Source organism: Oncorhynchus nerka, linkage group LG23, assembly GCF_034236695.1.
Source record: "Oncorhynchus nerka isolate Pitt River linkage group LG23, Oner_Uvic_2.0, whole genome shotgun sequence".
Classification (NCBI taxonomy): Eukaryota; Metazoa; Chordata; class Actinopteri; order Salmoniformes; family Salmonidae; genus Oncorhynchus; species Oncorhynchus nerka.
Window position 1 is genome coordinate 2,115,458 of NC_088418.1, and position 11,750 is coordinate 2,127,207.

At 49.6% G+C, this 11,750-nt stretch overlaps 1 protein-coding gene across 1 annotated transcript; it reads right to left on the bottom strand.

Annotated features, from left to right (window-relative positions):
* Window positions 1-1,008: 1,008 nt before the first annotated feature.
* On the bottom strand, window positions 1,009-6,926 carry irf2bp2a (interferon regulatory factor 2 binding protein 2a). The gene is made up of 2 exons (XM_029657514.2): window positions 4,865-6,926; window positions 1,009-3,481 (listed from the first exon to the last, which is right to left on the bottom strand). Exons 1-2 carry the CDS (start codon window positions 5,694-5,696, stop codon window positions 2,724-2,726), a joined length of 1,590 nt encoding a protein of 529 aa, XP_029513374.2. The 5' UTR covers window positions 5,697-6,926; the 3' UTR covers window positions 1,009-2,723.
* Between the last annotated feature and the right edge of the window lie 4,824 nt (window positions 6,927-11,750).

An 11,750-nucleotide genomic window follows, 5' to 3' on the forward strand; every position in this document is an offset into this window, starting at 1 on the left:
ATCAGATCAGACCACAGATAGACGACAAAACTGGGACACGTGGTTGCATTGTAGACGAACAGACATACTGCCTAGGCTATTATCAAGCACGTGTGCCACAAAAGAAGGTCATTGCTCAAGGCATATGAGGAAACAAGCTGCATTATCAGCAAATACCAACTGAAAGATAGTTAGAACAGGATGTCAGAGAGAGAGATCTCTACTGAGAGGATCGGTGTAGTTGGAAAAGGATGTCAGAGAGAGAGATCTCTACTGAGAGGATCGGTGTAGTTGGAGCAGGAGGTCAGAGAGAGAGAGAGAGAGAGAGAGATCTCTACCGAGAGGATCGGTGTAGTTGGAGCAGGAGGTCAGAGAGAGAGAGAGAGAGAGAGATCTCTACCGAGAGGATCGGTGTAGTTGGAGCAGGAGGTCAGAGAGAGAGAGAGAGATCTCTACCGAGAGGATCAGTGTAGTTGGAGCAGGAGGTCAGAGAGAGAGAGAGAGATCTCTACCGAGAGGATCTCTGAAGTTGGAGCAGGATTTCAGAGAGAGAGAGAGAGAGAGATCTCTACTGAGAGGATCGGTGTAGTTGGAAAAGGATGTCAGAGAGAGAGAGAGATCTCTACTGAGAGGATCGGTGTAGTTGGAGCAGGAGGTCAGGGAGAGAGAGAGATCTCTACCGAGAGGATCGGTGTAGTTGGAGCAGGAGGTCAGAGAGAGAGAGAGAGATCTCTACTGAGAGGATCGGTGTAGTTGGAGCAGGAGGTCAGGGAGAGAGATGTGTACTTGTCTGCTCTGTTATCTCGACTTAGTATGAACAAGTTTGTCCTTGTGCAGAATACAGAAAACATGCTGCGTTGAAATTCTAGTTTGGCAGCGGTGTGCGCAGACTGACAACCCAGATCAGTGTGTCATTACACTTGAATGTAAATTGTGGGACTTTAATATAACAATAAGGTGCTATTTATCCACTTCACAAAGTGGTTTCTCAACGGTAATCCTTTAAAGAAAGCAACCTCAGACACTTAGTTCTTCATACAAGATCACAAATTGTATTTTGGCAATTATTTTTTTTTGAAACAAGTGCATATACACATTACAGTTAAATGATTTCAGTTGGATGCTAAATGTTTACAGAGGCTAGTCATCATCAGTCACATTCTACGTTTTGAAAAGGAACTGCTATCAGACAGGTCACGTCCCAAACAACCACCCTGTACCTTACATAAAGCACTAGTCTTGACCAGAGAGCCCTATGGGTTTCCCCTAGGGGGTTCTGGTTAAAAAGTAGTGCATTGCATAGGGAATAGGGTGCCATTTGAGATGTAAACTTAGAAGTACATCAACAAAGAGGGACCAAGAAGAGTCCTATTTTATTATGATTACATACCTTCATCTTCAAAAATATACAAACACAATGTATTCCCAAAAAATCTAAAAACATTTACAGTCATGTTTTACTGAAGTATACAGTAGTCCCTTCGGTTTGGGTCCACTATGTACATAGTCCATTAGTTTGCTTGGATGGTATACAGTAGTCCCTTCGGTTTGGGTCCACTATAAACATAGTCCATTAGTTTGCTTGGATGGTATACAGTAGTCCCTTCGGTTTGGGTCCACTATGTACATAGTCCATTAGTTTGCTTGGATGGTATACAGTAGTCCCTTCGGTTTGGGTCCACTATGTACATAGTCCATTAGTTTGCTTGGATGGTATACAGTAGCCCCTTCGGTTTGGGTCCACTATGTACATAGTCCATTAGTTTGCTTGGATGGTATACAGTAGTCCCTTCGGTTTGGGTCCACTATAAACATAGTCCATTAGTTTGCTTGGATGGTATACAGTAGTCCCTACGGTTTGGGTCCACTATAAACATAGTCCATTAGTTTGCTTGGATGGTATGCAGTAGTCCCTTCGGTTTGGGTCCACTATGTACATAGTCCATTAGTTTGCTTGGATGGTATACAGTAGTCCCTTCGGTTTGGGTCCACTATAAACATAGTCCATTAGTTTGCTTGGATGGTATACAGTAGTCCCTTCGGTTTGGGTCCACTATAAACATAGTCCATTAGTTTGCTTGGATGGTATACAGTAGTCCCTTCGGTTTGGGTCCACTATAAACATAGTCCATTAGTTTGCTTGGATGGTATGCAATAGTCCCTTCAGTTTGGGTCCACTATAAACATAGTCCATTAGTTTGCTTGGATGGTATGCAGTAGTCCCTTCGGTTTGGGTCCACTATGTACATAGTCCATTAGTTTGCTTGGATGGTATGCAGTAGTCCCTTCAGTTTGGGTCCACTATAAACATAGTCCATTAGTTTGCTTGGATGGTATGCAGTAGCCCCTTCAGTTTGGGTCCACTATGTACATAGTCCATTAGTTTGCCTTGATGGTATGCAGTAGTCCCTTCAGTTTGGGTCCACTATGTACATAGTCCATTAGTTTGCTTGGATGGTATACAGTAGTCCCTTCAGTTTGGGTCCTCTATAAACATAGTCCATTAGTTTGCTTGGATGGTATACAGTAGTCCCTTCGGTTTGGGTCCACTATAAACATAGTCCATTAGTTTGCTTGGATGGTATACAGTAGTCCCTTCAGTTTGGGTCCACTATAAACATAGTCCATTAGTTTGCTTGGATGGTATACAGTAGGTATGTGGTATTTGTATATTTATATAGTTGTATTTGAACCCCCCCCCCCCCCCCCCCACAACAATCCCTTCCCCATGTTGAAAATGGAAATCAAGTATCCCTCTCTTTTTTTACTTTGACGTCCCCTGCGAGGATGGTAGCGATTTCTCCTTGCATGAAAGCCCACGGTACGTTAGAGCCGACCAACGGGCACTTCTCCCCGCTGGGACAGTACACCTCCCCGGTGGCTCCTTGTTGTTTGATGCTCTGCCGCGAACACGGGAAGCAGAACTTGTGCGAGGGAACCGACGGACACTGAACAAAGTGTGTGTCCTCTAACCTCTCGTGACAGAGCGTGCAGCAGAGGGGTACGCTCCCGGGTACTGACGGGTCCGGAATACTTTGAGGTCCGTGCCCTTGGTCCACGCCTCCTCCTGACACGTGGGTTGTCCCCGCGCCACCAGTACCATCTCTCCCCTGTCCAAGCCGCCGGTTCTGGTTCATGGAGGAGGGCGAGAGCGGGCTGCTGCTGTTGCGCCGCGTGGTGGAGTGGACCTGGTTCCCGTCTTTGGGCGAGCTGTTCCCGCCACCACCGGCGTTGTCTGCCGCGAGGATCAGCGCCGCCATGGGGGACTGGCCGTTCTGCGCAGCTTCCGGTGGGGTGGTGCGTGAGTGGGGGGATATGGTGGGGACGGAGGAGAAGCTTGGTGGTGGTCCCGGGGGCATTTTATGTCCGTCACGGTCAGATGGTGGACCCGGTAACCACTGCTGTCTGTCCTCTCCGTTATGCTTGGCGGCGGTTCCCTCTCTCTCTCCCTCCGGTTCAGGCGATGCTTTCCTCTTCATAGTCCGCGGGTGTTTTCCCCTGTCTGGAGGAAGGAAAGGGTTAAAACGTGAAGAAGGCTGAGTTAGAGACACAACATGCGGATCAATACTGAGAAGAAACACTTCCCTTGTTGCATAACGCTAAATAATACAAAACAACAACATCATATTAGTCATTCTTCTCTGATTTAAAAAAATAAACAAAATATTAACCTTTATTTAACCAGGCGAACCTAGATAAATAAAAGGCACATAAAATAAACACACACAGACAAATAAAATAAAATATATATGTTAAAATGGACTCGTGGCTGAGTATGTGTCATGGAATGGAAATGTAATCTATCTACTTCGTGCCTAAAGGGTGGGCACGTGAAACACTTTCCATCGGCTGAAGCATATCAGGCGACGCACGACTTGTGTCATGACAGAATGCTACATATATTCTACATCACGTATAATAAGTATGTTGCAAAACGTTCATTAATTAACAGGCAGAATTATCTCTAGGCTGTATGCAGGCTAGGTTACTGTACTGCTCCATTTAATGGAAAAACAACCCCAGCCAGCCAGCCAGTCAGCCAGCCAGCCATCCAGCCATCCAGCCATCCATCCAGCCATCCATCCATCCATCCATCCATCCATCCAGTCAGCCAGCCAGCCATCCAGCCAGCCATCCAGCCAGCCAGCCATCCAATCAGCCAGTCAGCCATCCAGCCAGCCAGTCAGCAATCCAGCCAGCCAGTCAGCAATCCAGTCAGTCAGCAATCCAGCCAGTCAGCCAGCCAGTCAGTCAGTCAGTCAGCCAGTCAGTCAGCCAGCCAGCCATCCAGCCAGTCATCCAGCCATTCATTCATCCATCCATCCAGCCAGTCAGTCAGCAATCCAGCCAGTCAGCCAGCCAGTCAGTCAGTCAGTCAGCCATCCAGTCAGTCAGTCAGTCAGTCAGTCAGTCAGCCAGCCAGCCATCCAGCCATTCATTCATCCATCCATCCAGCCAGTCAGTCAGTCAGTCAGTCAGCCAGCCAGCCATCCAGCCATTCATCCATCCAGCCAGTCAGTCAGCCAGCCATCCAGCCAGTCAGTCAGCCAGCCGCCAGCCATCCATCCAGCCATCCAGCCATTCATCCATCCATCCAGCCAGTCAGTCAGTCAGCCAGCCGGCCAGCCATCCATCCAGCCAGTCAGTCAGTCAGCCAGCCATCCATCCAGCCAGTCAGTCAGTCAGTCAGCCAGCCGGCCAGCCATCCATCCAGCCAGTCAGTCAGTCAGCCAGCCATCCATCCAGCCAGTCAGTCAGCCAGCCGGCCAGCCATCCAGCCAGTCAGTCAGTCAGCCAGCCGGCCAGCCATCCATCCAGCCAGTCAGTCAGTCAGCCAGCCGGCCATCCAGCCAGTCAGTCAGTCAGCCAGCCGGCCAGTACCAACCTGATTTAGAAGCTGCGGCGTTCTGTTGTTGCTCATAGCCCATCACCCTCTGTTGCATGGCGGCAGGATCCTTCTTGAACCTGTTGTCGAAGGTATGGAGAGCCATCAAGTCCCTGACCGTTTTCCCCTTGTTCATCCAGTCATCTGTCCTTTGTTTGTGGTTCTCTATCTCCGGCGTCAGGCTGTCCGGTCTGTGCTTATCCTTCTCGTGTTGCTCGATGCTGGAGAACGAGGCCGGGCGCTTACCGCCGTGCCCGTTGGGGCTACCAGCCATCAAACCTGACCCCGGGTGCCCCATCGGTCGGCCGTTAACGGCGTGCACGGAGGACATGTTCCCGTTCACCAAAGGCACTAGATTAGGAGGAACCGTGTTATTCCTGCGCGGGTTTGGGCTCTGCCGGTTAAGCTCTGGTGGATCGTCCGGTTTAGGAAATCCATTAGGTACCGGAATGCCGTTAGCCTGTCTCCCAGACTGGTACTCCGGCCCCAGCCGCGGAGGACGGTCCGAGGTGGAGAGGGGGTAGCGGTCAAGGGGCTGAGGTGGTCGGGAACCGTTGTCTCCTCCAGACCCGTGGTGATTAGCATGGATTTCTTTCCCCGAGAGCTGCTGCTGTTTAGCGGGCCCCGGAGATCTCCCCTCCTGTAAACCGTGAGCCCGCTTCAGCTGCCGGGCTGTCTCAATCACAAACTCGATCCGGTCCGCTCCTTCGTAGTTGACACATCCCCTGCAGATGGACTCGGTAAAATCCCAGATCATAGCCCAGGGCATGCGGGGCAGGTCGCATAAATAACAAGACTGCCTTCTTGAAGCAGCTACCGTCGCGGACGACATAGCTTCCCTTTCACCGAAAAACGGACGTTAAATCTCTCTCTAACCCAGGTCTCTGTGTGTGGATATCTCCTAGTCCTTTTTAGAAATAAGACACAGGTCCTTCCGTCTCTCAAAAAGAAGAATTACGTCCTCTACTCCTCTCCGTCGGTCTCCTGACTATAGCAACAAACAATTAAGTTACAAACAGAAGTGCATGACAGCAGGGAGGATGTTTTTTTAGACTACTACGACTGACGCGTCCTCTATCTGTCTCTCTTACTGCCTCGCCTACAGCCTCCGCTCAGCCCAGTCCCGGTGTGGAGAGGTGACGTCACCGCCCGGGCACCGACAACATTCTATTTACTTCATTCTTCGACGGCAGCCCCCCTCAGGCGCATGCTCAGTCACGCCGGTCTCCGTCGCCCCCATTTTTATTTTATTTGATTTAATCACTACTTGAACCTTTGCCAAGAAGGTTTTACAACCAACCAGCCACCGCCAGATCGGGGGTGGGAGAGACGGGAACAGTGTGGTTGTTGCCTTCTGCTTCAAGTTAAAACGGAAAACATATCCACGAGAAATATCCTCTTTCTAAAGAATATTCGCGTCGAAATATGCTGGATATTGTGGCAGAGAGGCCAGTGTGTTTTGTGCATTAGAGAGATGTCTAAAAAGATACCATTCTGCACTCTGTTTAGGCTCTATTAGAACCCAACAGTGTGTTACAACACCAACAGTGTGTTACAACACCAACATTTTCTTCAATATCAACATCATTTGGATGATAAATATAATAGAAATATATATATATATATTTTTTTAATTTAATTTAATTTAATTTAATAATTAATTTTTAATTTAATTTTTTTTAATGCGTTTGTAATGTGGTATAGGAAATCACCTTTCCCCGGTTACAGCAACTACAGCCAGACCCTTTCGATGCGTAAAATGTTCCCTAAATCCAGACTATTAGGCACAATCGTTCAGTAGCTGCAACAAAGTAACACGTCCACATTTCATCCCGTAGGCGCTCCGCGTCATACCAAACCCGTAGCCCGGTCGTTACCGCAGCCTAATTCTACTCATGAATATTCATGAGCATTGCAAAAGGTTGAAAGGGTTTCATTTTCGTCAGCTTTCAGTGTGCAAATTCATATTCTAACCGTTGATCTTCGTATAGGCTACAGTAAACAACAGGGCGGTGATCTCTCTGCACAGCGTACAGGCTGTTCCAGTAAACGCTATACTGTAGATGTGGGGATTTCCAGACTTGTGAAATGGGACCATAACCGGATAGCCCACTTTATCCAAGTAGGTTATAACAGGCACTGCAACATCACGTCACATCTGATGCATTTTGATCTTAACTATTGGTAAGTGGGTGGGTAAGCCATGGAAATAAATTATTAATGAACCGTCAACTACACCAGTCAGTCAATAAACCTAAATATTAAATATTATAATAATTTGCCTATTCGAATATGTCTGAAAAGCTTATCACTGAATACACTCCTGTGTAAAAGTCAAAAACATATGCATAAAAGGTTCTTAAAAGGACAATAAAGTTTCATGAATTAAAAAGTAGAATTCCAGTGCTCTCCAGCAGTTGAGGAAGTGGGTGGCAGGAGGGGAGTAGTATTTTGTTTTGTCATTCCACCCGAGGCAGGGAGGCAGGGTTCATTCCACCCGAGGCAGGGTTGAATCCATTCCAACAGATGCTTAGCTGGAGGGTGAGGCAATAAGCAACTGACTGAAGCCTAGCAGCTGCCAACACAGTGTGTGTGTGTGTGTGTGTGTGTGTGTGTAGACAAAAAGCAGGATATATGTGCCGCCGTGACGTTCCAAAGAGGAACTAAGATGTTTAGTCACGTACTGACCTTACACCTCGGCCCTACCCGCCAACCAATCCGCCTTGTGCCCCGCCCCGGCCCTACCCGCCAACCAATCCGCCCCGGCCCTACCCGCCAACCAATCCGCCTTGTGCCCCGCCCCGGCCCCGCCCCGCCCTACCCGCCAACCAATCCGCCTTGCGCCCCTCCCCGTCTCACCCATCCAGGGAACCCTGGTTCCCAGCCAGCCTGCTGTGGAAATTGATGGTCTGTAGAGGACATTATGATGGTCTGACATTATGATGGTCTGTAGAGGACATTATGATGGTCTGTAGAGGACATTATGATGGTCTGTAGAGGACATTATGATGGTCTGTAGAGGACATTATGATGGTCTGTAGAGGACATTATGATGGTCTGTAGAGGACATTATGATGGTCTGTAGAGAACATTATGATGGTCTGTAGAGGACATTATGATGGTCTGTAGAGAACATTATGATGGTCTGTAGAGGACATTATGATGGTCTGTAGAGGACATTATGATGGTCTGTAGAGGACATTATGATGGTCTGTAGAGGACATTATGATGGTCTGTAGAGGACATTATGATGGTCTGTAGAGGACATTATGATGGTCTGTAGAGGACATTATGATGGTCTGTAGAGGACATTATGATGGTCTGTAGAGGACATTATGATGGTCTGTAGAGGACATTATGATGGTCTGTAGAGGACATTATGATGGTCTATAGAGGACATTATGATGGTCTGTAGAGGACATTATGATGGTCTAACATTATGATGGTCTATAGAGGACATTATGATGGTCTATAGAGGATATTTAACCACAGCAAGGTGGCTGTGAATATGGTTGAATACTAACAGTATAATTTTTCCCTCTGTAAGGCAACCAAACAGGCAAAACAGAGACAAAGTGGTGTCGTAATTCAACGGCTCAGACAGGAGGCATATGTGGCAGGGTCTACAGACAATCACAGATTATAGAGGGAAAACCAGCCATGTCGCGGACACTGACTTCTTGCTCCCGGACAAGCTAAACACCTTCTTCGCTCGCTTTGAGGATAACACAGTGCCAACGACATGGCTCGCTACCAAGGACTGTGGGTTCTCGTTCTCCGTGGCCGACGTGAGTAAGACATTTAAGCTTGTTAACCCTCGCAAGGTTGCTGGCCCAGATGGCATCCCTATCCGTGTCCTCAGAGCATGCGCAGACCAGCTGGCTGGAGTGTTTACGAACATATTCAATCTCTCCCTATACCAATCTGCTGTCCCCACATGCTTCAAGATGGCAAACCATTGTCCCTGTACCCAAGAATGGAAAGGTAACTGAACTAAATGACTATCGCCACGTAGCACTCACTTCTGTCATCATGAAGTGCTTTGAGAGGATCATATCACCTCTACCTCCCCATGTCACCCTAGACCCACTCCAATTTGCATACCGCCCCAATATATCCATAGATGCTGCAATCGCCATCGCACTGCACACTGCCCTATCTCATCTGGACAAGACGAATGCCTACGTGAGAATGCTGTTCATTGACTATAGCTCAGCCTTCAACACCATAGTATCCTCCAAACTCATCATTGAGCTCGGGGCCCTGGGTACTGAACCCCCCCGTGCAACTGGATCCTGGGCTTCCTGACCCCCCACTACAATACCTCCACTACGCTGATGCTCAACACCTACACCACCCGATGTCACAGGAAGGCCATAAAGATCATCAAGGACAACAACCACCCGAGCCACTGTTTGTTCACCCCGCTACCATCCAGAAGGCGAGGTCAGTAGTGGTGCATCTTAGCTGGGACCGAGAGACTGAAAAACAGATTCAATCTCAAGGCCACCAGGTTATATCCTTATTTAAAACCTCTATTACAGAGACATAATACTAGGCCAGTAGGTAGCCTAGTGGTTAGAGCGTTGGACGGCGGGTAGCCTAGTGGTTAGAGAGTTGGGCGGCAGGTGACCTAGTGGTTAGAGCGTTGGGCGGCTGGTAGCCTAGTGGTTAGAGCGTTGGGCGGCAGGTAGCCTAGTGGTTAGAGTGTAGGGACGGCAGTTAGCCTAGTGGTTAGAGTGTAGGGACGGCAGGTAGCCTGGTGGTTAGAGTGTAGGGGAGGTAGGTAGCCTAGTGGTTAGAGAGTTGGGCAGCAGGTAGCCTAGTGGAAAGAGAGTTGGGCGGCAAGTAGTCTAGTGGTTAGAGTGTATGGGTGGCAGGTAGCCTAGTGGTTAGAGTGTAGGGGAGGCAGGTAGTCTAGTGGTTAGAGTGTAGGGACGGCAGGTAGCCTAGTGGTTAGAGAGTTGGGCAGCAGGTAGCCTAGTGGATAGAGAGTTGGGCGGCAAGTAGCCTAGTGGTTAGAGTGTAGGGACGGCAGGTAGCCTGGTGGTTAGAGTGTAGGGACGGCAGGTAGCCTAGTGGTTAGAGAGTTGGGCGGCAGGTAGCCTAGTGGTTAGAGTGTAGAGGTGGCAGGTAGCCTAGTGGTCAGAGTGTAGGGTCGGCAGGTAGCCTAGTGGTTAGAGTGTAGGGGTGGCAGGTAGCCTAGTGGTTAGAGTGTAGGGGAGGCAGGTAGTCTAGTGGTTAGAGTGTAGAGACGGCAGGTAGCCTAGTGGTTAGAGCGTTGGGCGGCAGGTAGCCTAGTGGTTAGAGTGTAGGGACGGCAGGTAGCCTAGTGGTTAGAGTGTAGGGACGGCAGGTAGCCTGGTGGTTAGAGTGTAGGGATGGCAGGTAGCCTAGTGGTTAGAGTGTAGGGACGGCAGGTAGCCTAGTGGTTAGAGTGTAGGGGAGGCAGGTAACCTAGTGGTTAGAGTGTAGGGACGGCAGGTACCCTAGTGGTTAGGGTGTAGGGGCGGCAGGTAGCCTATTGGTTAGAGTGTAGGGACGGCAAGTAGCCTAGTGGTTAGAGTGTAGGGATGGCAGGTAGCCTAGTGGTTAGAGTGTATGGACAGCAGGTAGCCTAGTGGTTAGAGTGTAGGGGAGGCAGGTAGTCTAGTGGTTAGAGTGTAGGGGCGGAAGGTAACCTAGTGGTTAGAGTGTAGGGATGGCAGGTAGCCTAGTGGTTAGAGTGTAGGGGAGGCAGGTAGTCTAGTGGTTAGAGTGTAGGGGCGGAAGGTAACCTAGTGGTTAGAGTGTAGGGACGGCAGGTAGCCTAGTGGTTAGAGTGTAGGGACGGCAGGTAGCCTAGTGGTTAGAGTGTAGGGGAGGCAGGTAGCCTAGTGGTTAGAGTGTAGGGACGGCAGGTAGCCTAGTGGTTAGAGTGTAGGGGAGGCAGGTAGTCTAGTGGTTAGAGTGTAGGGACGGCAGGTAGCCTAGTGGTTAGAGTGTAGGGGCAGCAGGTAGCCTAGTGGTTAGAGTGTAGGGGCAGCAGGTACCCTAGTCCTTAGAGCGTTGGGCGGCAGGTAGCCTAATGGTTAGAGTGTAGGGGTGGCAGGTAGCCTAGTGGTTAGAGTGTAGGGGCAGCAGGTAGCCTAGTGGATGGAGTGTAGGGATGGCAGGTAGCCTAGTGGTTAGAGTGTATGGACGGCAGATAGCCTAGTGGTTAGAGTGTAGGGGAGGCAGGTAGTCTAGTGGTTAGAGTGTAGGGACGGCAGGTAGCCTAGTGGTTAGAGTGTAGGGTCGGCAGGTAGCCTAGTGGTTAGAGTGTAGGGGTGGCAGGTAGCCTAGTGGTTAGAGTGTAGGGGAGGCAGGTGTCTAGTGGTTAGAGTGTAGGGACGGCAGGTAGCCTAGTGGTTAGAGTGTTGGGCGGCAGGTAGCCTAGTGGTTAGAGCGTTGGGCGGCAGGTAGCCTAGTGGTTAGGGTGTAGGGACGGCAGGTAGCCTGGTGGTTAGAGTGTAGGGACGGCAGGTAGCCTAGTGGTTAGAGTGTAGGGGCGGCAGGTAGCCTAGTGGTTAGAGTGTAGGGACGGCATGTAACCTAGTGGTTAGAGTGTAGGGACGGCAGGTAGCCTAGTGGTTAGAGTGTAGGGACGGCAGGTAACCTAGTGGTTAGAGTGTAGGGACGGCAGGTAGCCTAGTGGTTAGAGTGTAGGGGAGGCAGGTAGCCTAGTGGTTAGAGTGTAGGGACGGCAGGTAGCCTAGTGGTTCGAGTGTAGGGGAGGCAGGTAGTCTAGTGGTTAGAGTGTAGGGACGGCAGGTAGCCTAGTGGTTAGAGTGTAGGGGCAGCAGGTAGCCTAGTGGTTAGAGTGTAGGGGTGGCAGGTAGCCTAGTGGTTAGAGTGTAGGGGAGGC

Excerpts from the sequence above, each read along its gene's own strand:
- irf2bp2a (XM_029657514.2), bottom strand. The coding sequence starts at position 5,696 with ATGTCGTCCGCGACGGTAGCTGCTTCAAGAAGGCAGTCTTGTTATTTA. Across the intron at positions 3,482-4,864 it reads CGCCGCAGCTTCTAAATCAG|ACAGGGGAAAACACCCGCGG; the intron begins GTTGGTACTGGC and ends TCCTTCCTCCAG.